At 46.2% G+C, this 25,859-nt stretch overlaps 1 protein-coding gene across 8 annotated transcripts in view; it reads left to right on the top strand.

Annotated features, from left to right (window-relative positions):
• The first annotated feature begins 6,392 nt into the window (after positions 1–6,392).
• Positions 6,393–25,859, top strand: part of DCX (doublecortin) — a 91,682-nt gene continuing 72,215 nt past the window's right edge. For 6 of the 8 annotated variants that reach the window (XM_017815450.1, XM_017815419.1, XM_017815409.1 and 3 more), the window contains exons 1-2: positions 6,393–6,480; positions 17,805–18,195. In XM_017815450.1, coding sequence (XP_017670939.1) covers positions 17,832–18,195 — 364 coding nt within the window. In that variant the 5' untranslated portion in view covers positions 6,393–6,480; positions 17,805–17,831. Of the gene's footprint in view, positions 6,481–16,114; positions 16,285–17,804; positions 18,196–25,859 lie in introns of those variants that run through there. The other 2 variants (XM_017815430.1, XM_017815389.1) reach the window with 1 other exon arrangement.

Below are 25,859 nucleotides of genomic sequence, written 5' to 3'. Positions count from 1 at the left end.
AAGTGTATTTTCTGTGCTGACAGTGACTTTGCCTTTGGCAGGTTCCTCTGATCAGTCTGATTCTGTCCATTGAAGTGGCAGAGCTTAAATTCCACTGGGCACAAGTAAAGTCCAGTCACTGAAGAACAACATCAGAACACTCTGTAGTGTAATCAACTCTGCTAATTTAAATCTAAGTCCTCCGAAGGTAATTTAAATCTCAAAATCTTCCTGAATCAGCTGATCTCCTTTAAAGTAGCAGGAAGATTTGTACCACTACTTTTTCTACACATAAATGCCTCTTGGCCATTCAGATTTTGAGATATTTCATTTTCAGTGGCTATAATTCCACAAGGTACTGTCATATTTTGTAAAACGTACGGACACTTTGCAATGCATGACCTGTGATATAGAAGCTGTCTTCTCCCACCAAATATTTCCTGTAGGCAGGAAAACACTTTTAAAAAGAAATGAAGACAATATCAAATTCTTTCCTGCTCATTGTTCCAGAAAAGCACAATCTCAGACCTAATGGTAAGACAAGATCCACAAAAGAAGAGCTCTTTTCAAAGGAATCCTGTGTTAATAGAAGTTGGCACCTCAGTCTCTACATTTACACATTTCTGTATGTGGAAATCAGGACTGTCACCTTTGGACACACACCCTGTTCTTCCTGGTAGTGGGAGATTGAGGTCTTTCACAGATCTACTGACAGGTAATGATTCTCTTGGTTGCCCTGCTTGTGACTGTCACAGCACATCAGATTCATTGCCAGCTGAGGTAAGACATGAGTCTGACAAGAAATGTTGAAGCGTCTGAGGTACTCTGGATAACTCATCTGAGAAAGAGGGTGAGTTCCTTGCACAGGAAACATGTTAATCTGCTGGAAAGAGCTACAGAGGTGCAGCTGAAGAGAGCACACATGTACAGAAGAATTCCAGTGCCATTCATCTAAGCAAGAGCAGCATTTTAGTTGTCCCTGTCAGATCATGCTCAGGCCTCAATACTTTGAAATACCTCCCGATATTCCTAGTGACCTGGGCACCATGTTCATTTCCTGATGTACTGTGGAAGCTTCCTTGTCTTCTGCTGCAAGTAAACCAGTGTGCCAGAGAGGATGAGGCAGATAAAATAGTACCCCTGCTGACAGTGCTTGGCAGTGTGACCAGGAGCCCATTTAAATACCTTTCTCTTTGTCTGTGCCCAAAGTCAAAGGGTTTAGCTCAGCAATTATATGGTTTACACTGCTTTTGGCTTGCACCCACAATGCCTTAGCAGTGCAGTGGTGCAAGGCCAAGTCAAAGCCCTTTCAGAAGAAAGGGTTGTTTACAATGATGCCATGACCTTCAACTCACTGGGGTAAAATGCAGATAAAGTGGGATTAAATTTAAGTGGTATGCTGATTACTGCCCCCTAAAGCTAATGATGGAGGAGATGGCTGCTGCCTGGTTTGACTCGTACATAAATCTGAACTGAGCTCAGCTCCTGATATGGATTCCAGGCCTGGAGTTAACTCCATTAGCAAGTAATAGCAATGGTAACAAATTCAGACAACAAATTCAGAACTGAGATGCTTATGCCTGCGGAACTATGACTGAGAGTTACTAGGTTTTTACTCAGTATAAAAAATACGAGGCTGAAAACCTCTGAGTGTGTGTGAGAGAGAATGTGACTGTCCCAAAAAGCACCATCAAGCTGGGCTTTTGGTATCAAAGTCTGGTTGATGGTTCATGATTCGTTTCCCTGTGAAGGATGAAGGAGGCTGCAGCATAGGTCTGATATGCTAAAAGAGAATGGGTAATATTGGGGTGTCCATTATTTTAATCTTTTATGTACTTAGCACTGCTGTTTCTCCCAGAGTCGATGGCACAGCTCCAATTTTCACTCTGCAGTTTAAATACATTTTTTGTTCTCATTGGTTTTGGACTCTGTCTTGCTACTAGTCTGGTGCAGACCAACTTGCCTACAAATGTCTTCAACATCCTTCATCTTCCCATGGTGCTTTAAACTGGAAATTCTGGATGTCTCCTAGCTAATCTTGCAAATACCCACTAATAACTTTTTTCCCTAGAAATGGTTCCCAGTACTTGGTGGTGTGTTGAGGATGCAGTTCTGAGCATTGTCCTAGATTTCTCTCTGAGCACTTAGTTTTCTGTTACTCAGTTAACTGCTCATGAAACAAGCTTAAATCTTCCTTAAATAAGAATTAATTCTTAGTTTCTTAATTTCTTTTCTCTCCCACCTTTCTGTTTGATGCAGCTTTAATATGCACAAGGGTGGCTCACCGTGTTTGTTTTGGGGACAGAAGTGACCTTCAACGCTCAAAGTATTCACTTGAATACTTTGATTTACACATTTATTACTCCATGGCAATACGTACTCCATGTCATAAAAAAGCTGATGCTTGGCAATGCAAACCATCACAAATGATTGCGTTGTGTCTCCTGCCCTTAATGACCTTGGCCTGACATATCCAGGTGAGGGATGCAACTGGCACACTGACATTTCCCTCAGGAAATGCTCTGTCCCTCTTCTGGCTCCTCCCCTCCCTTCATTTGGAAAATATTTGATAATTAAACCACTGCAAAGGCAAATGACCTGTCGTTTTAATTCATTTGATAATTCAGCCTAAGCCCCACGTTTCACTCGCATGAAATAAAATTGGCTCTGTTCACAAAAGATCGGCTCCCAACCTACCTGCTCACCCACACAACCCCTTTCCTAATTAGATGGCTGATACCTGCAAAGCACGGCCTTCTTCCCAGCACAGGGAAACAAAAAATGTGTTTCCATTAGAGAGGTCCTGGAGACACTGCTGTTAAGAAGAGAGAGATATTAATTTCTGATTTCTTACCCTTTTTTTCCCCATCACTCAGCTATGCTTCCTTTTCTTTAGTGGGTTTTTCTGAAGGAACCGAGTGAAGTTATAATAAATGCCTTTCTGAAGAAGAGCAGAATCCAGGTTTGGCCCGGAGAGCCCAGCCTTTTCCCTGGTAGCTGGAGGAGTTGCTCTGTGAGTGCCAGAAGACACTTTTTCCCACTGCATAGTCCAGTGACTCCAGAGGGATGCAGCAATGGCAGGCAGGGTGCCACTTGAAACCAAACCCATGGACATGCTTTCTATTGCTGGTGTCTACGGATTAAGGTTGAATGGTTTTTTTTCCAACAGAAAGCACGGTGGTGTAATGGCTAATGGCTGTTATCTGAGGCAGGTGATACCAAACTGCACTATCCAACCATGAAACCCCCAATCCCTCTGGGACTACAGCAGATAAAAGCAATCATCTCTGTAATTAATATGTTTGATAAGTAATGGGCAACCAGAGATGCAAGTAATGACAGAAGTAGCTGAGGATGACAGTGAGAGAGTGGTGGAGAACAAGAGCTGAACAGGGAATAGGCTGGGATGGCAACTGCTCGTAGCTCACCGAGTGCAGATTCGCTTCCCTTGCTCTCCCTTCTCTCCATGCTGTACATGTGCTCCTTGCTCTACCTCACCCCTGCTCCCCAGCTCTTCCCCAGCACCAGAGCGATGCTGGCAACGGGCCACATCACACTCCAGATGGCTGGCACTTGCTGCTTCTGCCACAGGCTGAGGCAACGAGCTACTTATTCCAGAAACAAATCCAACGCTGTTTACTTCAGGGAATAGTTACACTAGACTGAATTACTGCCTGCTTCATTTCTGAAGGATGTGTTCACCACTAGTTAAGACATCTTTCTTTAGCATCATCTGAATCTACTCCAGGACTTCCTGACCGAGGCATGGAGCAGACTGCTTTCTAACAAAGGTGTAGTAACACCTCTCCTCCTTGGAGGTGTTGGTCTGATGGTGACTGTCACTTTAGGACTGCTTACCCTTGTTTCTATTCATCCCATGGCAGTTTTTTTCCAGCTCATGTGCAGAACGTAAAGGAACCAAAAGCTCTTTTTGCCAGCCAGTATGATGCAGGCTCTGCCAACATGTGAGTAGCTTGCTGGTGGTTGTTTGGAATGTTTGGTATCGCTTTACTCATGTTGTGTCCTTTGTTTCAGTGCTCTAGGAATGTAATTTCCTTGGATTTAGGGCGTTAGGGCTTGTATGTCATGGTTTTGCTCATGGATCCCATTGTATACCCTGGGGAGACTTTGCAGCACCAGAGACTTTACTGTAGGGCAGCTGAGCCAATGAATACTTTGCTTCTGCTGTGGCTGAAACCAATATGGGCCAGTCACAGTGAAAATGTTATCTTGGAACCAGTTCTTACTGATAGGAAAGATATGGAAAGGTCAGTGCATGGGGAGAGTGTGTGTGGGGACAGTCTAGAAAATTGTGTCCCTCCTGGGATGTCTATATCCAGCTGGATTGTGGCTAAACTGGAGAGCAGAGATTAGTTAGGGAGTAGCAAAGATAAAACTGTGATGGGTGGTTGCTTCAAATTAACAAGTATAGTTTGGGTTAGAACTCTCTACAATCCTTTGAGGCAGAGAGATGTACGAAGTTGTTTGGGAAACACAAGACAGAGAACAGTTCTTATCCACGGGAGAGGCTCAGAGAGCCCCTGAAGAAGCATAAGAAGTTGAGTTCTACATCCTCTGTTAAGGAGCAGTAATTTGATGTTATTTTGAGAAGCCAGAAATATGAAAAGCCTAAGAGACTGGGAAAACTACTCTGTGTGTGGTAGCTGCTCATGAGACATCGTGTGTGCTCGTCCTGGGACTTGTCCAGCTCCTATCACTGTAGCAGAAATGCCACAGACATGCCACTATCCATGTCACACAGCTGTGAGCTGGCATCCAACCTGTCACAGCACAGGCTCACTCTGCTCCAACACCCACCTGACTCCACATGACCCCTGCTCTGTAACAAATTCAACGTGTGCAGTGACATATCTGACATCCACCTCCCACTAAATCCTGCAGTGGATTAGAAATATATTTATAGGAGCTGAGATGAATATTAATAAGCAGTTCCTCCCTGAAATCCAAATGTCTCCTAAAATCACCAGCTTTTCAGCCAACATAAATTAACATAAAACTACTGCTAATCTCTGTCCTGGGTGAGGGAGTGGAAAGCAGCCCTCCAGCACATCAACTCAGTGCCTAATTAAAAGCACCAGCTCAATCAGTAGTTCAGTGAATGGGACCTCCTGCCTTCTACCCTACTAATTAGCTGGATGTTGCTGTAATCTCATCCCTCACTAGACAGGTCACTCATATCCCCTTTAATGACTCCAAAATGGTCGCTTGAAGTAGTCCTTCCATATGTGTTTGCCTTGGTCTGTTAGTACCCTCTGGAGGGATATCATTCAATTTTTCATCCCTTCTCAAGAAAACTCATGTTGGTGAAGCATGTGCCTGTGTTTGAGGTCTGTTTGAGTGCTGGGGAGACCGAGCAGTCTCCTCAGTTTCAGATCCAAATTCTCCCCTTTGTAAATGTAGAAGCACAGGCTCAAGAACAGTCTGGACTTTAATCTGAGCAGGTATTTCTTGTGTGCTCTGTGTAGGGCGGGCTGGTAAGGCACAGTCAGCAGGCATATTGTGCTGGGCTCTTTCTCAGTACAGAGCTGAGCCAATGACAGAAACATGGAGGAAAAACGTGGGGGTTGTGGCTTGTCTGAATTTGTGCTCTGGCTTCAGTCCTTGGGGTTCTGGTATGTCCCTGGGTACCCTGGTCCCGTGGCTCTGGGCAAGCCTTGCTCCTCCAAAAGAGGGAGCACATCAACTCTGCAGGGACCATCAGACCAGCTCTGTAACAGCCTTTGAAAATCCGGGAAGGCTCTGAATGCTTAATGCAATATTGAAAATGTTTTTTGCATGTAAACCCTAATCACGAGTTGTTGGAGGAAGAGGGAAAGACGCCTGAACAGCAGCTCACTGCAATTCACTGCGTGAAGTAGGAGCTCTTCTGGAGCCAGCTCAAAGGAAACCCTGGGCATGGGGACTTGAGATAATGGGCTGCGTGCACGGGGGTTTGTGCTGCGCTTTGAACAGCACTGCTCAAAGGAAACCACTTGCATCAACCTTCAGCAAGGCTGTGGAAGCGAGCAGGGAGGCTCTGGCACTGCTGAGGCACAGCAGTCAGTGACCACGTGCATCTGGTGTGAGCATCCCCCGTGTTAGCACTGAGAAGCTAGTTAGAATTTTATGGAATGAGTTAAAAGCTGATGAAATGGGTATCTGGGGGAATGCCACGAAGGTGTCTCTACTGCAGAGCTGCTGGTTAGAGACTAAACCACCCAGGTGTTCCCTATAGCCTCGGAGCTCCTCCAGAGCTCCTCATTTAATTGCAGTGACGCAGAACTCGTCGGATCCTCTTGCTGCCTTGCTGAGGCAGGAAAGCAGATGCCTGGGGCTACTCACGCTGCTGCCCCGCGTGGCTTTGGCAGCCGCGTGGCTCGGACAGCGCGGGTGGGTCGGACAGTTGCTGGAAACGCTTCTGGGGTTGCCATCTGCTGGTACCGCATTTAACTGCTGCCGACCGGGGTAGCAAAGGGAACACCTACGGAAGGGGATCAAAAGGTAAAGTACCAGATAACCTGTTTTCTTCAGGCGTTTTATAAGACCTTCATCCAGTTGTCTGCAGACCCTGCATTAAAGGGAAGAAAGCTGTGTTGTCGTTTAGGGAGACTGTTCCTCGTATCGGTTCTAATTTGAAATGGTGTCTTGCTATCACCCAATGGGCCACATGAATCAAATTATAATTAGCTTTGCAAAGCCTTCAGTTGGTCTGACTTGACTCACATAAGCTGCTAATGTTTCAATGCAATATTGACTAAGCTAAAATTCCGTCTCTGGAGGTTGTTTTCCCTGAAATAGTTCAAATGATAAGTTAGTATAGTTCAAGCAAGGGGTGTTCTGTTTCTGATCCTGTAAGGCAAAAAAAAGAATATGTCTGTGTTCCTTTCCCCCTTTAGGGATGGTAAAACCCAATGTACAAACAGAAAGGTGTGTATAGATCTATCTGCATCATTGCTGGGAAGCTGCAGTCCAGGCCTGACTAACCATTCAAAATGATTTGAGAGGGGGAGAAAGATAAGATGAAAGGCTCATGTGTTGAGATAAGAACGGGAGATCACTCAGCAACTACTCTCATGGGCAAAACAGATTTGTCTTGGGGAAATTAATTTGTTACCAATTGAATCAGAGTAGAGTAGTGAGAAATAAAAGCAAATAATGAAATACCTTTCCCCCACCCCTCCCTTCTTCCTAGGCTCAGCTTCACTTGTGATTTTCTCCACCTCCTCCCCCTGAATGGTGCAGGGGGATAAAGAATGGGGCCTGTGGTCAGCTCATCACACATTGTCTCTGTTGCTCCTTCCTCCTCCCACTCTTTCCCTGCTCCAGTGTGGGGTCCACCCCATGAGACACAGTCCTCTATGAGCTTCTCTGTGCCTCCTTTGGGCACATCCCCCTGCTCTAGTGTGGGGTCCTCCATGGGCTGCAGGTGGATCTCTGCTCCACCATGGACCTCCTTGGACTGATGGGTCTTTTCCAGCTCAGGATATTCTATGATTTTATAATGATTCTGATTCCATGATTCTACAGCTCACAGGGTTGGGGGGCAGCGAACATCCTTCAGAGCTTGCCCTGACCTTACATACCACCAGCCCAAAAAGCCGGGATCTTTCCTGGCTTCTTGCTGCCATGCCAAGGGGATGAAAGAAGAGGGGACTAATTTCTTTCTTGCCATAGAAATTTATACACAGATGGACTAACTGTTGTTCCTGCAAGTCCTTCCGGGGGGATTTCATGGCTCACAGCTGCAGCAGTGCTGCTAGTACAGCGCGGTGTTTGCTTCTCGTCCCCACTGGTCCTTCCTCCCGTGTCCCGGCACCCGGCAGCGCTGCCGTGAGCAGCTCCGAGCCGCTCAGCGCCCGAGCTGGGACCGCTGTTCCCGCTCCTGCTGCTCAGTGTCACCACGAGGTGGCATCGCTGCCACCTCGCAGACCCCCGCGGCACAGGGAGGTGGCTCCCGGCATCAGCGGGCCGGCACCCGAGCGCACATGGGCACCCGCACGTCTGTGCTGCTTTGCGGGGCACGGGGGAGGAACCCTCTGGGCACTGAACTCGCACGGCGTTGGTGCCTCGCGAATATTTCCTGCCACATCTGCCAGACTCAGAGGGAGCCAACAGCGTGCAGTGATGGCACTGCATCCGTGGGAGTGTGTGTGACGTGATTTGCACTGCAGGGAGCACAACCAAACACCTCTCCATGTCTCCTCTCTGTGGAAGGGACGAGGAAGGAAGCCTAACATGGGCATCCCACAGTGAAGAGAGGGAAGAGTGCCATGAAAAAAGAGAATGAAAAGACCTCTGGCATGAACCAGCCTGTTGGTGACTGGTGTGGGCTAGAAGCGAGACAAGCACTGCCTTTCATAACTCCCTGTCAGGGTAATGTCTACAGCCTTAGCCCACAAACTGGCTATTTGGGCCAGTCAGCAGAGCTGAGGCCTGGATGGCTGCAGGGTGACCACAGTGAAACGAGTCATGACCATGCCTGGGGGGACGTGCAGGCTCTTCATGTTGTGTGTGCCTTCAGTTAAACTCGAGAATGGGGTGTTTGAGCAGAGTGCTCCATGTGCTTTCAGGGTTAATGAACACAAGGATCAAACTGAAAATATTTGTTTGGTTGCCTAGACAGTGAAAGTCATCTAATCCAACAAACAGTTTGGATTTCTAATTGGAAACAGAATAAAACTTTAACTTGGAGCAGCAAAGCATTTAATGGATACAAAGAACAGTGTTTGTGGCTGTACCCTGTTCCTGTAGTGGGGCTGCAGTCAGCTGCTCTGCTTTTCTCTGGGAGAAAGTAGTGGCTGTAGCAATTGTATAATAATATACCATTATCCCGTGGTATAAAGCTGGGATGGGAACATTCTGCTGGGACTTCATGTACACACAACACTGGGGGCTGAGGTCTGTTGCTGCAGAAGGGCCCTCACCTTTGTAGTTTAGCTGATGCTAATGGAAGAGAGGACTGTGGTTACAGCCCACAGGGCCCTTGGTCAAGTCAGTTTGCCACTTGATATCCTTTCTTCAATCCTAGCCAGGATTGAAACTGATCTCTGTTTGTTTTTTTTTTCGTTACCACAGCATTTCATCAGTTGGTTTTCTGACTTGAGCCACTAGCCCTGTGCATCCCATGTAAGGACTGTCCTCAAATCCACACAGAAGGGAGAGCAGGTCCCGTTTACACACTACACATTGAGTGGTTCTAGGGCTTGTTTCTCTGGAGTTTGAAGTCACAGGAAACAGCCACAGTTCTTTGTGGCTTCCAAGCAGCTGCAGTAGCTGCCTTTTGGCTCCAGTTCAGAGGTGACCGATGACAGCTCAGAACTGAGTCTGAAATTGAAACCTGCTTTACCTGGTGCCTGAACATCTGTATCCTTGCTCAATATGAGTGCTTACATAGCTGATGTAGGGTAAACCTTTTGAGAGCTCATGGAATCAGAAATTTAGTTGATTGCACCTTCAGACAAGGAGTTTCTCCTCGATCCAAACTTTGGGGTACTAGTCCTGATGTTCTGACATGGTTCTCATTCTCCTGTTCAATTATAGTGTGGTTCACAAAGTTTTCCACGCTGGGAATTGCATCTAAAGAGGGAGTACAGAAAATCTTGAGCAGTGTGTAATACTTTTTATCTTGAGAAGGCTTTTTAATGAGCAGAACCTGCATAATCTGAGGATAAAATAACATCAGAATCAGTTTCTGATGTCAGCTTCTTGTCCAACAGCCTCTAAACTATGATCTAGTACTCCCCTGCAGTGTTAAACAAGGACTTGTTTTCAACAAGCTGCAGATGTTCGAAAGATAAAATGGTAATATTATTTTTACTAAAAAGGTGAGTATCAAAGCACTTATAGTCATTGTCTCCCTGTTGGATGATGCTTTTCTCGAGTGAGTCTGTTCAGGGACATTAACGATGCCCCGTGCTCAATTTCTTGATGGTCACAATGAGGAGATAAGGAGGAGAACTGCCTGAAGCCATGTCTCACTTGTCAGCACAACTCTGGTATGCATGGAGGGAGCAAGGGAAGAGCTGCAGAAGTTCAGATCAGAGTTTCAGTACTTGAAATACAGCCATTTAGAAGTCAAAGTGTTTCAATACTGTGTTTCCATACACTTTGCTTTAAAGATAAAACATATACTCAGAGCTCTTTGTAGGTTCCCAAGAAGTATCTAAAATCCCTGAATACCTCAATAGCTGCCAGGAACAGGGCTTTGCATGTCAGCACATGTTGGGAACCAGTATCCTTCCCATGCTCTCCGTGCTCAAGGTGCCTTGGACTAGGAACAAGCAGGGTGTTGCTGGCTGCTGTGTGCAAGACCCAGCTTTACAGAGCCTGGCAGTAATCGTGGGAGAAGTATCAGTTTGGGTTTAGTTTGAGACAGAGGTTGCAGTGTGGGCTCCTTGCTGGAGAAAGGGGACTGAAGGTGTCAGTGCTGACCTTGTACATGACAGTGTTTTATTGTTCTGTCCCATGAGTCTGTGTCTCCCTGGAGTCAGAGACTGCAGCTATGCAGACAAGAGACCCCAGTTCACTGATGTTTAAACAATGGTCTTCCAGTGTGCTCCTGATTTGCATGAGACCTTGAGCTGATAAGTTTTTCTTTTAATGTAGCTAAATTAACTTTTTTCAATGTTTTAAATGCCAAGACAGATGCAAAGCAACAATTATCAATAGTTTATTGTAGGTAGGTGATATGTGTGCCTGAAGAACAATAGCAAAATAGCTAAGGAATATCCGCTGCCATGGAAAAATCACCATCTATTAGTGTTCTCTGTGAATTTTTAGGATAAAACAGATTGGAACCATCCTCTGAAAACAGTAAAACACAGGCGCAGAAACATTCTTTACCTACTCTCCCCTCTTCTGGAGAGTGCAGAAACCTTTGAGCTGCCTCTCTCTCTCAGCTGTTACTGCTGGGGGAAGGAGGTGAGCAAGCTGAATGACAATTACTCCTACCATGTAGCTGACAGCTCAAAGCTTCTACACAACAGCTGAGCTCAGCCAGAATCCGCACTCTTAACACTGATTACTCATCTCCTGCCAAGAGACAGGTTTCCTTAGGGCCTTGCAGCTACCCTGGGAGTTTTCCAGCACCCGTGCTCTGCTGCCAGAAGCCAGATGTGCTGGCATAAACACAGGCTGTGCCGGAGTGTGAGCCTTCTCCCAGGAAGGTGTGTGTGCTCTGATTGAAACAAGATTACTACTACTGCGGGCAGTGTGTTGGGTTGTGTGGATCTGAGAAATGCCTGTAATTTCAAAGTTCAAAACGAGCCCGAGATAGGCTGTGAGAACTCCAGGTTGGTGTAATTTGCCCTCCTTTGGCCTCTAGCCTTTGTCTGATTTCGTGCTGAATATCAGAGCTCAAAAGCTCTTATGTCTCCTAAGGCCACCAAAGGCATCTTTTGGCTTCTGTTGGGAATGCCTTCACTATTTGGTAATGAGAAGGTGTTTTCCTGTGAGTCTGACGTGGCTAAACCCACAGCCTCTGTTGGGTTTGGTCTGGGATGACATTCACCAAGTGTACTGAGGGGAAGTCTCTCATGGAAAACAACTTCTGAAATGGTTTGTTGTGATTTCTAAGCTTATAAGATGAGCTCTTTGGTTATCTTCTACAAATGTTCCCCCAGTGTCACCTGACTCCACTGTCACTGCCTTCGGAGTGACAGAAAGGATCTGTTTGAAAGGAAATATCTTGCATTTCCATCTTGAATGTGACATGATCCCCTGTGATGGCTTTGATGGGATTTTCCTTTCTATCACTTAATATTCCATCAGGAAAGTCCTTCAAGCCAATGTTACATTCAGCAGGCATTTTGAGAGAGGCTGGCAATCAGGTATTCAGTTAGAACTACTGTATAAAATGAAATTATCAAGAAGTTAAATTCTTGGTCACGAATCTCCTAACTACTATGATGCAGCCCCTGGACAACCTTAGAAAAAGGAAACAACTGGATTTTTTTGTTGTTCTATTTGTCATGACCTTGGCTGGGACTCACAGTCCATATATCATCCATGACTTGGTCAGCAAAAATGTACTGACAACCTCAATGAGGTTCTGCATGTCCCCCAGGGTACAGGCAATGCAAGTGGCAGCATTGCCATGGCTTTCTGCAAGCTTTGCAAATTGATGTGCCATTGTTCTGCCACCAAAATCTGACTCATGGAACTCACTGGGTCTGGCAGGGTTTACCCAAAATACCATGGGGTGGAGGTGCTTTGTTTTCTGCTATCAGGGACTTTGTTTTCAGCTGGGAAAGATTTATTGATTGTGGTGATTTGCTTGTAGTAGAGAGGAGATGGAGCCAGAAGAGATCTGGAGCAAAAGGTATTTTTCTTTTGAATGACTGTTGTGGGTCTTAATGCTTTCTGCTCTCTGGATGTGTTGGGAATATCTTGGGTGAGTTCATTGAGCTGCATTGATTACAGATACTTAGCACAGGGAATGGCCTTTTCCCTTGCAGCTTGCTTCCCCATGATCCCTCAGGGGATGCAAAGGACTCCATTTCCCCAGTTTCAGCAGGAGCTTATCTGAGGTCATCTGCTCAGATTGAGGGCATCTGCCAAGGGTGTGGGGCTGCAGCACAAATGCTCTGACTCAGGGAGGAGTGACAGGTCTCACCCAGGAGTCACTGGTGCTGTGGGACACAGAGTCCTGCATTGGCAGCTGCTGGAGGTGGCCTTGGAGCCCAGCTTCTCTTCCACCCTCTCCTCCTTCCCCAGACTGAAAACTTTGTCCCTTCTTCTCCCCGGGGTTTCCAGTGATTCAGGCTTTGAAAAGGGTCCAGTCCTCTGAGTTCAAGGTCTGAACAGCCTCTGCAGATGGCTACAAGGCTTGGAGTGGGGAACCTGTGCTCTGGAAGTGTTCCTCCACCCTTCTCTCCCCAGCAGCTGGGCTGACATTGGCTCTCAAGCATTGCTATATAAAAGACTTGCAGATGTGTGTGGTCCCTATAAAAATAAATCTCCAAAGGAAACAAATGTTATGTGGTGAAAGTTTGCCAAGTCCCCGTTGCTTATTAGCTCACAGTATTATGTAGGAGAAACTTAACTCTATAGTCTGATATAGGATAATTCTTCGATGAACTCTCAGCTCTTTTGAAGATTCAGATTTAAAGGCTGTTGCTCTACAGGGTCAAGACTGAGCCACTGGCTTTAGGAGCTCTCAGTCATCAGTGCCTTGGCACATTTGGCAGAGCCCTGAAACAGTAATTTGTCATTTCAGAGGGTTTCAGTGTGTAGGTTCACATCAAGCAAAGCTTTGAAAGCAGTGATCGGGGATGACAATTTCAAAGCAGTCCAGAAGAACAGAGGTTAAAATAAGAAATGTAGCTAAACATGTGCTTCTAAATAGACTGACTAGAAAACGTTGATCCAAGACTTCCTCCAAAAGCAGTGACCACTTGATTTTTCCATAGTTCTCATCTGTGATACAGCCAGGCCTTGGCTACCTATCACCCTAACTTATTTCCTTATTTCCTGTTCAGAAAATGTGCTGGGCTATCAGATGCAATTTTTTATAGAAGTCAGGAAGCTGCATAGCAAAGTAACTGAGCATTGGCATAGAGTACTTGAGACTGCAACTTCTCATGATGCTAGAAACTAGATTTTCTAGATGCATGTGAAGAAATTAGCACAAAGCACACCCTTTTTTACCTGTAGTCTGTCCCTTTCCAAAGTGTCACAGTTGCTCAGCAATGTCAACAAACATGTCTTTATATGGATTTAGTTACACAGGCAAAAGTCTAAATGTTAATGTTCTGGAGGAAAGATGATTCACTTGATTTAAAGCTGATTATTTAATCCGAAGAGCTAAATTTATTCTTTCCTTTACAGCTAGATGAAATTATTGATGGGGAGAAGAATTTTCTTTCCAATTCTCCATCACTCATGCTGCCTAAAATTGTTTAGATTATGGTGTCTCAGAGGGTGAGTCTCTTCTGATGTAAATAGGTTTTGACTAGCATTAACTCCTTAAGGCCAGTGAAGGAGCTCTTGTGCCTGACCAACAGAAATGAAGTCAGGAGCAGGCCCTTGCATTTGTCAAGAAAGAGCTGCTTATTTCTGTGCCAGTGTCCGTAGCAGGAGATGATCCTGTTCTCACTTCAAGAGAAGCAAGTGTGGTGTGATTTCACTGAGAACATGTGAAATCAGTTTGGCTCTGGGCTCTTCACCTCTGATGATGCTCTGGCTGCTGAGATCCCTCTGGTCTTGTGGGAGGATTAAAGAAGGACTATTGTACTGAAGGTGATTTGGGCACCATTTAGGAGTAACTCGAGGTTTTGCTCAAGAGCATAACCATTCTTTGCTATAAAAACCTTATCCTTCAGCTGGGGACAAATAGAAGTTCTCTTGCTGGAGTAATTCTGCTTTTAAAAGGAAGTGCCTGTGCTTCAAAAAGCTTCTGAGAATGCCCTGAGCAGTTATGTCCATGCAGACATGCTGCATCTCACCAGCAGGTATGGTCTCGGATGTAGAAAGAAGTCAAGAGCCATCTGTTAATGCTGTTTGACACTCATTGCTGTCCTCAGAACTTGTCAAACTTGGGAGATTAATACATTGTGGTACAATTCCACTGGGTTTACATCACCCTGCCAGGTAGTATCCATCACCCTGGGGTAGTATCCAGATCCTTAGACATCATCTCAGACAGTGTGCTGCCTCTCTGTTGAAGCTCTGTGTGCCACTGAAGACTGAATTTGGTCTGCTTTTCTCTATTTTTCCCATTACTGTACTTGGCACATGCATAATGATTCATATCTTCGGCAAGTTTTTAAAGCATGGATAAATTTATATTTACAGCGGTATTGTGGTAAAGGAAAGAATTGTTAATCCTGGACAGATTAAGCTCATGGTGAAGAATGGCCAGGAATTATCTAATTTGGAATAGAGAAGGCTTGAAGTCCCACCTACCTCTTGCAACTGGATCCAGAGACCTACAGAAATATGCCCTGGAGAGCACAGACCCTGTTCTTCCCCGTGTTCCCCTCTGCAGTGATCCCACCACGCACATAAGGGAGCAGCCAAGAGCTTTAGCAGAGGATGCATGGGAGCCTTTGAATAAAAGGGTGGTTTCATGGAATAAGAAACTTTTTCCAAATGTCATGTGTGAAAGCTGCTGGCAGACAAAGACAAGCTCTCAGTGGGTTTGTGTCAGTGTTGCCTGGACTATCATGTACAGGGCAGACAAAGCTGGAATAAATACCAACTTCTTCTGTGTAAATGTGATACTGCTGTGATGTGCCAAAATGACAACATCTGATGTTTTCACTAGAAACAGACACAGCGTTGTTAGGAAAGATTTCCTTCTACAGATGGGAAGATTCCCATTTCCAAATCCCATTCTTTTCTAAAATAAAGGTGGGGCCCAGCACCCATGGGGTTAGGAGCAGGGTTAGCTGTGCTGCTCTTCTAACTGCAGGATAGAAATCTCCACCCAGAAAGCAGGTGAAAGATTTTGCTGTCAGAGGAAGAACCCAGCACGATTTTGTAACAGCTGGGTCCTCCTGTGGTGGAAATTGAAAAATAAACCTCTCATAATTTGAGATATGAACCACATTGGATCTGTTTGGTTAAGCTTGTGTCGAATGACTCCATCCTGAATCTCCTGGGGATTTGAATGAACTGGGATTCAGCGCTCTGGCTTTGGCTTGTGTCCAATGTTAACAGAGAAAAAGAATTCAGGGGCACCTCATGCAGAACCAGCAAGTGAACCCTCCCTTTCTGCTTGCCAGTGTAAACCAGGAATGCTGTGTAAAACCAGTACAGGAGCAGGACTGTGCCCAGTTCCACAGGTCTATGCTTTTCTTAGTTGCCTTCCAAACGCACTGGAATCTTGTGCCAGCACTGTACCACACTGCAGGATTGTAGCCATGACCCTCCTGTACTGCTGATCCTGTAGTATTGGGGCATCAGTCCCATTATCTTTTTCTTTTTTCTCTCTCTTTTTTTTTTTTTCTTTGTGGGACCAGATGCTTTCTTGGTGCAGTTGGGTCCAAGGGGAAATTCTCATCTTTCCAAACATCACCCCCAAACTTGCCCCTTTAAACATTTTATTTACCCATCTGTTAACCTATCCAGAGGTGGAATGAACACACCGTTTTACCCTCAAACACAGACTACAAGCAGGGTACTGATGGTGAGAGTAAAAATCACTGAGGCAAAGTTACCGCGAAGGGATGGAGCAAGGCACTAGGACCTAGGAGGCGTCTCATCCACCCTGGCAGGAATTTCTTGCTTGGAGCTCAGACAACAAAGGCAGAGTGAGCCTGGTTTTCTTTCTCTCAGCATCTCCACCCTGAGCGCTGAAAACCGGTGAGTAGAGCTTTTTTGAGTGACTTGCATGCAGAAAAGTAACAGAAAGGAGGAATCTTTTCTTGGTGCCTTACAGCATCTGCAGTTCATTTTAAAATCAAACCCCCTGCATCCTCTGATTCATTCCCGAAGTTGCTTGGATGTTTCATTGTTCAGTGCATGACACCAGACTGAATCTACCCTAACTGGCATCCTGGGGCAAATGTTCCCAGCTTGGGGTTTCTCTGCAGATGGGCTGTATTGTCATCTGCTTCACTGCAGACTGGGCACGATGATTTTTTTCCTGCACAGGTCGCGTTGACATTGTAAAATACAGGGAAGGAGCTTCGTTCTGGCAAATGTAAGGGGTGGGGAAGAGATAGCAACAGCTTTTCCTAGATTTATACCTGGCTGCCAAGTACTGGTGTAAATCCCCTTTCAGCCCCGTGTTAACATGCGAGCAACATACGTGAGTTGCACGTTCCTGATTGAGCTGAGGGAGTGGAAAGGTCTCTATTGCAGGGTTGGAGGGTTCCTTCTCCTTTTGTGTTGGGGTTTGGTGCGGGAGGAAGGTTGTTCTTGAGCATAAACTAGAGACTGTGCAAAATTCCTTCTTGCTGGGTGTCAGCTCCAGTCTAAGCTTTTCTGTGCTGGGAGCCCCCGTACTCAGAACAATGAAAGGTGAGGAGCCGGGGCGGCGTGTCCCTGGGGCACGGGCACTTCCAGCAATTAAATCACTTAGGGCTGGAAGGGGGAGGTGGAAATAGCCCCTTTATTTTCTCCTTCTCATTAAACGGGAGCAAAAATGCAATTCAGAGGAGAATAAGGCTGAAAAGAGCTTACCGAAGCTGCGTTTCAATGACAGATTTTTCTTTGCAGTCATTTTTTTCTCAGAGATGTAGGCTGGTCCTGGGAATTGATTGATGGGCTAGGAGGGGGCTGCGGATAGGGGGAAGGGTGGGCTGGATCTCATTGCTAACCCTTATTGAACAGGCTGTCACAAAGAAACTGCTTATTCCCCTGTGACCATTCTTTCATAAATGCCAGTTTATTCTAATGTTAAACATTCAGATGCTCTGGGTCCTTCCGTGATTCGACAGACTGAAGGGCTGACTTACTGGGATCTCCTTGTTTTCTGTTGCCAAAGGAAACCTCCCAGGGCTCAGAGGTTTAATTCATTGCCAGCTGGTGTTCAGATGAGTTTTTGGGGCAGAGTTGTGATTGCCATGTATCTCTTTGGCGCCCCAAGTCCCAATTTACTGCACTTTGAAAACTCCCAGGTGCAGGAGCAGACAGCTCTCTAGAAACGTGCTCCCTGCCCCCAGTAGCTGGATCCCTTTCAAAATGCGAGGACCCCTCCTACTCTCAGTCCCCGGAATCGATACAAATCTGGGTCAGGGGAGGGGGCTCTTCCCAAATGCATCTGTCCTGCTCCACACACAGCCTGTGCATTAGTGTCAGTTTTCCCTGAAATTTGTGGCTCTGCTTGGTTCTAACCCCTCTCTTTGCACTCTTTCTCTCCCCATCTCCTTCCTGCCCAGCTTCAGATCTTTAGGGTTCACCAAACTATGGAACTTGATTTTGGACACTTTGACGAAAGAGACAAGGCGTCCAGAAACATGCGAGGCTCACGGATGAACGGGTTGCCCAGCCCCACTCACAGTGCTCACTGTAGCTTCTACAGAACCAGGACCTTACAGGCACTGAGTAACGAGAAGAAAGCCAAGAAGGTGCGTTTCTATCGCAACGGGGACCGCTACTTCAAGGGGATTGTATATGCCGTGTCCTCTGACCGCTTCCGAAGTTTTGATGCCCTCCTGGCTGACCTGACCCGGTCCCTGTCCGACAACATTAATCTGCCTCAGGGAGTCCGTTACATTTACACCATCGATGGGTCGCGGAAGATCGGGAGCATGGATGAGCTGGAGGAAGGTAATTAGCATCGCTGCCTGGTGCAGTGAGGAGGCGGGGTGGGAAGGGGGCTGCACCACTCGGGTCTGCCGATAAGGTCACATTTCCTCGGGCGAGAAGCAGGGATGCTTCTGCCCCGCTGTGCTGAACCTGCCCGCTCGCCTTCCCCTCCCGAGCGGTGCGGGAGGGGGCGGCGGTGACACCCCCGCGGTGTCCCCAGCGCGCTCGCTCGGCTGCGGATGTGCAGCCGGAGGGGTGTGTCTGCTCTCGGCTAGACATGGCTGTGTCCACCGCTCGGGGGCTGTCTGAGGGTGTCCCCACGTCTGTCCGGGCTGGGGGGCCGAGGGGTGGTCCCCGACGGGTGCAGGGGGAGGCTGGGAAGGGATGCGGGTTTCCCGCCGGGGTGGATGGGGTTGAATGGAAAAGCAAGGGGGGTGCCGAGGCGTTCATGTAGCGGGTGTGCAAATGGGCGTGGGAAGGATTTATGCGCTCTGGGTATAGGGGGGTTTTTGGGGGTATTATGCACACAAGGTGTGCGTGCACAACCCACAGGGGTGTGGTCAGGGCTGTGCAGGGACTTGGGTGTGTGTGGAGAGGGGTGTTTGGGTGCAGGCACTGTGTGGATGATGGATGTGTGGAAGGCAGGGTGCTGGGAGTTTTTAGTGCTTGGAGTGTGTGGAGGGGGGTGTTGGAGGTTCACAGAGCATGTTTAGGAAGGGGAGTTAATGGACAAGGCTTTTGTACGGAGAAGGGTGTTTTGAGCAGGTTGCACTTGGTGAAATTTGGGGGTTTATACGTTTGTCTGTGAAGGGTTGATTGCAGAGGAGGTGCTGGGATTTCTTCAGGGTGTTCATGCACAGGGTGTGCTCTGGGGTTTGTGCTCAGGGAGTGTATAGAGGTGTGTTGGGCTGTGTGTGTGGAAGGTGAGTGCTGGGGAGGTCTTGCAGAGCAATGTGTGTGGAGAGGGCGTTGGGAGCTCATGTACTGTGTCTGAATATGGTCCGTGCAGGGTCTGCGTGGAAGGGAGGTGCCTGGAGATGTCCAAATGTGTGTGTGTGTAAGGGGGTGTATTTGAAGAGTATTTCTGCAGGGACAGCAAAAATGGTGGGTGGTTGCTGTGGTAGGTCTGGGGGGCAGTGTGGGAAGGCATCCCCTGCATGGGAGGTTTGAGTGTGCCCCTGTATGTAGAGGGGGTGTCAGTGTGCCGGTTCCTCTGCATGTCACTTGGACTGTGGGATGAAAAATAAGTCAAAAATCAAACCTTCTGCTCAGAAGGCGTGACCTGGGGGCAGGGTTGCTCCTGTGGAGCTCAGCTGCCAGCTGTGTCTGTGCCTGGGGTGCTCCCTCTGCAGCAGTGGATGCTGTCTTTCCCATGGAGTCTCAGGAATGCAATGGCTTCAAGGCCAATCCTTCTTCCTTGCCCAAGACATGATTGTGGGCAAGCTCTGCTGGCAGCAGAGCCAGAGTGGGGTGCACAGAGGGCACCCACAGCCACCCTGATTTTCTTTTCCTCAAGCAATTCAGACATTCCATTCTTTGTTTGGACCTGGAATATCCTGAGTATTCTTTGCAAGAGGGGAATTGCTTTTCACTGTTCCTTGATGTTTCCCTCCAAGCAGATGACCTGGTTGATTTGGTAACTATTGAAAATCCAGAAGGCTTTTGCCTTTAGTAAAAGACAATGGATGTGAGTGTGTGAGGCATGAACTGCAGGGGCAGCCTCAGCAGTGAGTCATTGTGTGACCTTGACTAAAGCATCTCTCCCTAGAATTCCTTGTCTGTCAAGTGGGATACTCATTTCCCCAAAATGCTTCGTGGGGGACAAGCACACAGAAGAGATATTGTTTTCCACAGAGGAGTTTTCCTGGGAAGAAATCACTGCCTTTCAGAGTGATGATGTATCCTAGTGGAGTTATTCTCAGCACAGTTACAGCTGCCAAATGGAGGTGTGGCCTCCCTTAATTTTAGAGATTCTGCCATGTTTCATTCTGGTCTCTTAATATGGCCACAGCCTTTCTCTAATGGCAGCTCTCAGCCCTGCCTATCCTCGATTTAATGTAAATCTTCAGATATAACTCCATGAGAAAATGCAGTTCTTTATTCTCTTTTTATACTCTTCCTCTTCTGTCAGTGAAGTTAAAAACCCTTTGTTATGCCTTCTTTACACTGGGTTTTGCTGTAGCTAAGAAGGCACCTAGTTCATGAAAACATTTTTTGCTGGTTAAGGTACAGATGGGAGATGCTGGCATTCGGGTTCTGGCTTTGTTCTGCCAAAATGGTATCTGGATACAGCACTGAAAGAGGCATTAAAACCACACCAGAATTGTCTGTGTTGCTGTGTCCTCAGCAGAGCAACAGCTAGGAAAATATAACATGAGCAGAGTGAAAACAAAGGAACCCAGTGTTTGAAAATGCCAAAGTTGGTCTGTATGCTGTTATTGACAGTTTAACAATAACAATATTCCGTATTTCTAGGGATGACCTACGCATCTATTGCAGAAAAGAAATTTACAGTATTGTGGTTGTAAAAAACCTGCGGTAAATTCTGCTGTTAGTTTGGGTGTTTGTGTAACTGTGTACTAGATATGTGCATGGAAAGACAGAACTTGGGAGTTACACTTGGCTGTGACATACAAGAACAGTGCACACGCAGTGTATGTCTGCCACATAAATTAGCTTTCTGCTTGGAGACTATGGGTAACTAAACTAGTTCTAGTTGCTATAATGTGACCAATTTATTATAGTAATTTCCAATAAACAAGTAGAGCATAGGAAAAATCATCAAAGAGGCTAATCTCAGTGGTTTTACTGCAAAAGCTGGTGAATTACTGATAATATTTCACATCATGTTCTAAGTACTTGATTACTTCTGCATGGTTTGAAAACGTGCTTATATCATGTAGTCTGAATATAATCCTGGAGGGTAGAGAGTGATATTGCACAGTACCAATATCCTAGAGATAGACATCTCAGGTGAACAAAACCCACATGGTGTGCTGCTAATTAACTGGGGCTTGGCAATAACCCTTTTGTTCTCCAGACCCAGAGCTGGTAATCTTCTTCCCTGGCATTCAGGGTTGTTCTCCTAAGGTTCTGGATGGATGTTTTACGTCTCAGCTTGTCCAAGATGTAATAAGGGAAGTCTGCTCGCATAGTTGCCAGTTGGGATGTGCCTCTTGGTCTTTTCCTGTACTGAACCCTAATGCTGGCTAGGAAGTCCATTTTGGAAGCCCACAGGACTCTCTCACATAGGTGCTTTTTGCTGCCTGCTGAGTTCTTCCTCAGCTGTCACAGGCTGCTTTTTCCATGCTGTACCAGCAAGCTGTCTGGTCTCCCAATGACCTTCTCTCAAAATCCACTTGCCTGATCGTTTTTTCTCCCTCCTTTCACTCCTAGTGGCCATCTTCCATCATGGTAGTCATTGCCTTAAACCTGACTCCCTATTTTCAGCATTCAGTTTTAATGTATTTGTAAATAATGCACATGCTGCCATTGATTAGGACTGTATTCCTCCTTAACCTATATGGTGGTTAAGTGCAATACAGCCTCCTGTCACTGCACTGTTACAGCTGATCCTGGTGGCAGGTAACCTGCTGACAGCATCTCCCACTTGTGTGCTGTCTTGACTGAGTCAGGAGTGGATGTTGGGCCCAAGTGCTGCTGTTCATTGTGGCTGGTTTAGGCAGTAAGTGAATCTTTTGGAAAAGAGCACCAGGTGATCTTTATTCCCATTCATATTATAATTGGTTCCAGTGACCAAGGCTTCAGGAGGTCGGTATAGGAAGCTGCATTTATTGGTGAGTCACTGTTCTAACAGATCGTTCTGTGCCTTGTGCTGTGATAAAACCTGCATATGAAAGATGCTAAAAAAATCATGTGCCATCCTTTCCAGCTGTTCTCAAGCTGATTGTAGAGCAGCTCACACTGTCACCCAAGTTTCTGCTAAAATTTAGTTCCTTTGACATCTGCACAGGATGGTTTGTTCCTTGGTTCCTTTTGAGCCTCTATGTTCCTGTAGACTCAGTGTGATGAGATGGAAATTCTCCCACCTCAGCTCTGATTGCTCTTTGTCTTGGAATGGAGGGCTGGGTAAAGGTGGAAGCTGATGTTGTACATGGACTTCAGCAGCAAAGAAATGCTGCTCTTGGCCACATGTTCTAGACCCCATTGTCCCACAAATGAACTCTTTGTGGGACAATAGATTTTTTTTTATCCCTCTCCATAATTTTGCTGCTTTCCCATGTGGCCCAATAGCAGCTTCTTGACATAACGAAAGGGACAGTGAGGCACAGCCCGAGAGTGAGAGAAAGGCACAAGTCAGACTCCTGGCTGCTGAAGCCACTGCAGCTCCCAGTTAACCTCAGTACTGGTTTGTTTCCCCTGTGAGGAGGGACTGACACTTCCTCAAAAGCCAAATTTCTCACTTGTAAAGCTTGGACATCCATGGCCATGTATTTAGAGGCACCGACCGAATGGAGCATCCTACTGTTCAAGGCACTGGTTCAGAGTGTAATGACAGATAACTCCTGCCCAGGGAGGTTCTGATGTGAACATGTGGGGGTGGAAGAAGGTGTTATCACTGATGAGGAACTGAAATGCAGAAAAACAATTCTACCTGTTTGTCCAAAGCCCATCAATGACACCAAGATGGAAGTCAGAGCTCGAAGCTTCCTTGTTCAAGTGCTTTCATTCCCCTCCTGAGCCTTTTCCGGGGTTTGGTCAGTGGTTTGCAAGTACTTACATCTTATAGGTTTTTTGTTGTAAGTGGAATTGTGACCTGCTTTTAGTCAGTGGCTCATTTCCTGTGAATTAAGTGCCCTTTGCTGTGCATGGCCAGGGTCAGAAACACACGTGCAAATAAGCCCATTAAATACAAATATAGCATGTATTAGACATGGCCAACAAAGGCAGAAATGCAGACATAGATTAAAACTAAAATTTGAGACTCAGCATTTAGTTCAAGCTGCAGTGCTTTTCCCTCCTGAGCTCCTGGGATGCTCAGGCTGGGAAGGGCACAACCCCCCTTGCATTGTGATCAGAGGGCCCATCCAAAGGTGGATTTATGCCCTGTCCTGCGCTACATGGTTGAAATTTGCTCTTGCTTCAGATAAAGCACTAAAAAAAGCTGAATAGGGTTTTGTTTTGCTCAATGTGCAAATATTCTTGGGCTGCGTGAGATATTCCAGAAAGTGTTTCCAAACTTTTTGTATCCTGTCATGCCCTTGGGAATATTTTCCAAAATCTTGTCCAGGAGTGTTTAAAGTAATCACAGGAGGGGCTCCACCCTGGAGCTGTACAGAGTCTGCTGTGTGCTGGGGCTGAGGGATTTATAGGAAGTATATTGGAATCTCCACCCAGTGTGTGTGTGTGTGTTCCAGTTTGCCTGGAAAAGTGAAATTCATGTAGTCCAATATTGAAACCTTGGTAACCTGTGGAATTGTTTTCTGTGGCTGTTGTCCTAATAGCTCAGCTAGTAGCATCCTACACAACAAAATTTATCCTTGAAGTTCTGTTTTATTTGCTTGCTCATCCTGGCTGTCACATTAGGACCAGCGTGGCCCCAAAATTCTTTACAGGCTTTTGAAGGTAATTTCTAATCACAAATTTCTTTCAGCTCTTCAACAGAACAAGAGGTGCTTCTCTTCATGGGAGAGATCCCTGTGGAAGAGCCAAAGGAAGGAAGCTCTTCCAGAGTTCATTTTGCCATGGTGGAGCAGGTCTTTTTAATGCATAAAGCAGCAGAAAGTTCACGCATTTGAAACCAAAGGTCTACTTCAACACCATGTGGAATGAACTCTGCAAGGTGTTAAGTCCACTTAATTCCTATTGCAGTGGTAGTAAATTCCATGAAACATTAAAGCTCAGCACAGTAGCAGAATCTCAACTTTGCAACAGCAGAGCTAACAGCCAAAATAATTGACTGCAGCCCAGAGGGACTGGTTTTGGAATAAGTGTTAACAGTTACACTTTCAAAATGGCCTCACTTCAGCTTTCCTGGTTTTTCTCATAAGACTTCTGACTGCATTTCATTATCCTTGGAAACTTGATGGTGTGTGCTGAGGAAGGATAACTTTTTCTGAAAGCACAGCCTGTCATTTCTGGTATTGTCACAAGGAGCTGCTTGTAAGAGGGTTGAAGGATTAGCACTACTCTGGAGCTTAGGGTTTTTCTGAGGAACCTTCTCTAAGGCAAACCTTATCTTTGCTGAGATCATCCCTTCTTTAGGAGCTGAATAATCGCCTTGTGCTTCTGTCAAATTGGTAGCACAGGAATGTGTCATGCACTTGTAGCCAGAGTAATTTGGTGTGATACAAGCCATGGCTTCAAATGGCAAATATGATGATCATGACTTAAGGTCAAAGGTCTGCAGTCAGTCCATCTATTGCTAAAGGCAGGACAGGAGCAAATAAATGCCTTGGCTGGTTTGGTGGCATGATAGGAATTGTGACACCTCGGGAACACACTGGCATGATGACAAGTGTGTCATCCTGCAGCATCCTGCAACATCATCCTGCAGGGCTCTGACTCCCCAGTGCAGAAGGGGCATCGTGCACTGACCTGGCCCTGCACTAAACAAATGCTGTCCTTGGTACCACAGCTGGTGCTCAGCAGCAGATTGGATCTTGTCAGGATGATGTTTCCCGCCCTCACTGCATGAGTGTGTCTCTCTGGGGCTCCCATTTGGGGTTTTGTTTGGAAGTACTGACGTGGCTGTTCATCACACCTTCTCGTGGTTTACAGCTGGATTGCTGCACGTGTGCACAGCTGCTTGCTGGCTCAAGACGTGTTCCTTCAAATATTTGTACACAGATTTTTGTGCTTATATATTCTTCTCGGAGTTGTTTCTTTTGCATTTCGCAAAATCTCGTGTTCACTTCCCATCCTGCTGTTATGCTGTGCACATCTTCTGCAACCACGCTGTGTCAATCACTTACAACCTCTGACTGGCACAGTGGTACACCTTGACTTCTCATTATAGGCTTAGCACAGACAGATGTAACAGAGAAACCAGGAAACCACTCCTTCCTCTGAGGTAGCAGTATTCCCCATAGGATATCTCTTTTTTTTTTTTAATGAATGCTTGTTCAAAGCTGGAAAGTTCACAGCTCACACTTGCTCAGTCCTGCTACCGCCACGGTAAGGTTTGGGTAAAACTCCACTGTGGGAGGTGGGATAGCACGTGTTCCTGGCTGGCAAATGGATGTGCCTCACTGAGGAACCTGAATGATAATTTTGCTACTATTTGAGGGTCATAAACTGAGTTTGGGAAGACATCAGTTGAAGTGATTTCTAAATTAAGTTAAAGCTTCAGGTTACATCTTTGGGTCAGGGAAGAAGGAAAGAAAAGCTGCTTTTCCCTGGAGCTATACAGCCATAACTGCAAAAATGACACTGAGAAGAGCTGCTACTCTGAACTGCTATCCTGAATTATCACTCCAAACAAATTCCTTTCCAGTTTTAGAACCCAATAAAATATTTGCTAGGGTTTGGGCTAAATGAAACAAAGCGAGAAAGGGCAGATTCTATTTTCTGCTTGTGACTGTGAGTACAACTTGAAAGGCCAGCGTGTAGATCTGTACAACCACCTAAGAGCACATTTGAGGGGAAAAAAGCCTACAAGAGTATTGCCTTCATGCCACTATTGCCTTTGGTGTACACTGGTGTAAATACACAGCTGTGGTGTG

The sequence above is a fragment of the Lepidothrix coronata genome, unplaced genomic scaffold (assembly GCF_001604755.1).
Source record: "Lepidothrix coronata isolate B3197 unplaced genomic scaffold, Lepidothrix_coronata-1.0 Scaffold2, whole genome shotgun sequence".
Lineage (NCBI taxonomy): Eukaryota > Metazoa > Chordata > Aves > Passeriformes > Pipridae > Lepidothrix > Lepidothrix coronata.
Note: the sequence above shows the minus strand (reverse complement) of the source record. Positions and strands in the feature narration are given on the sequence as shown.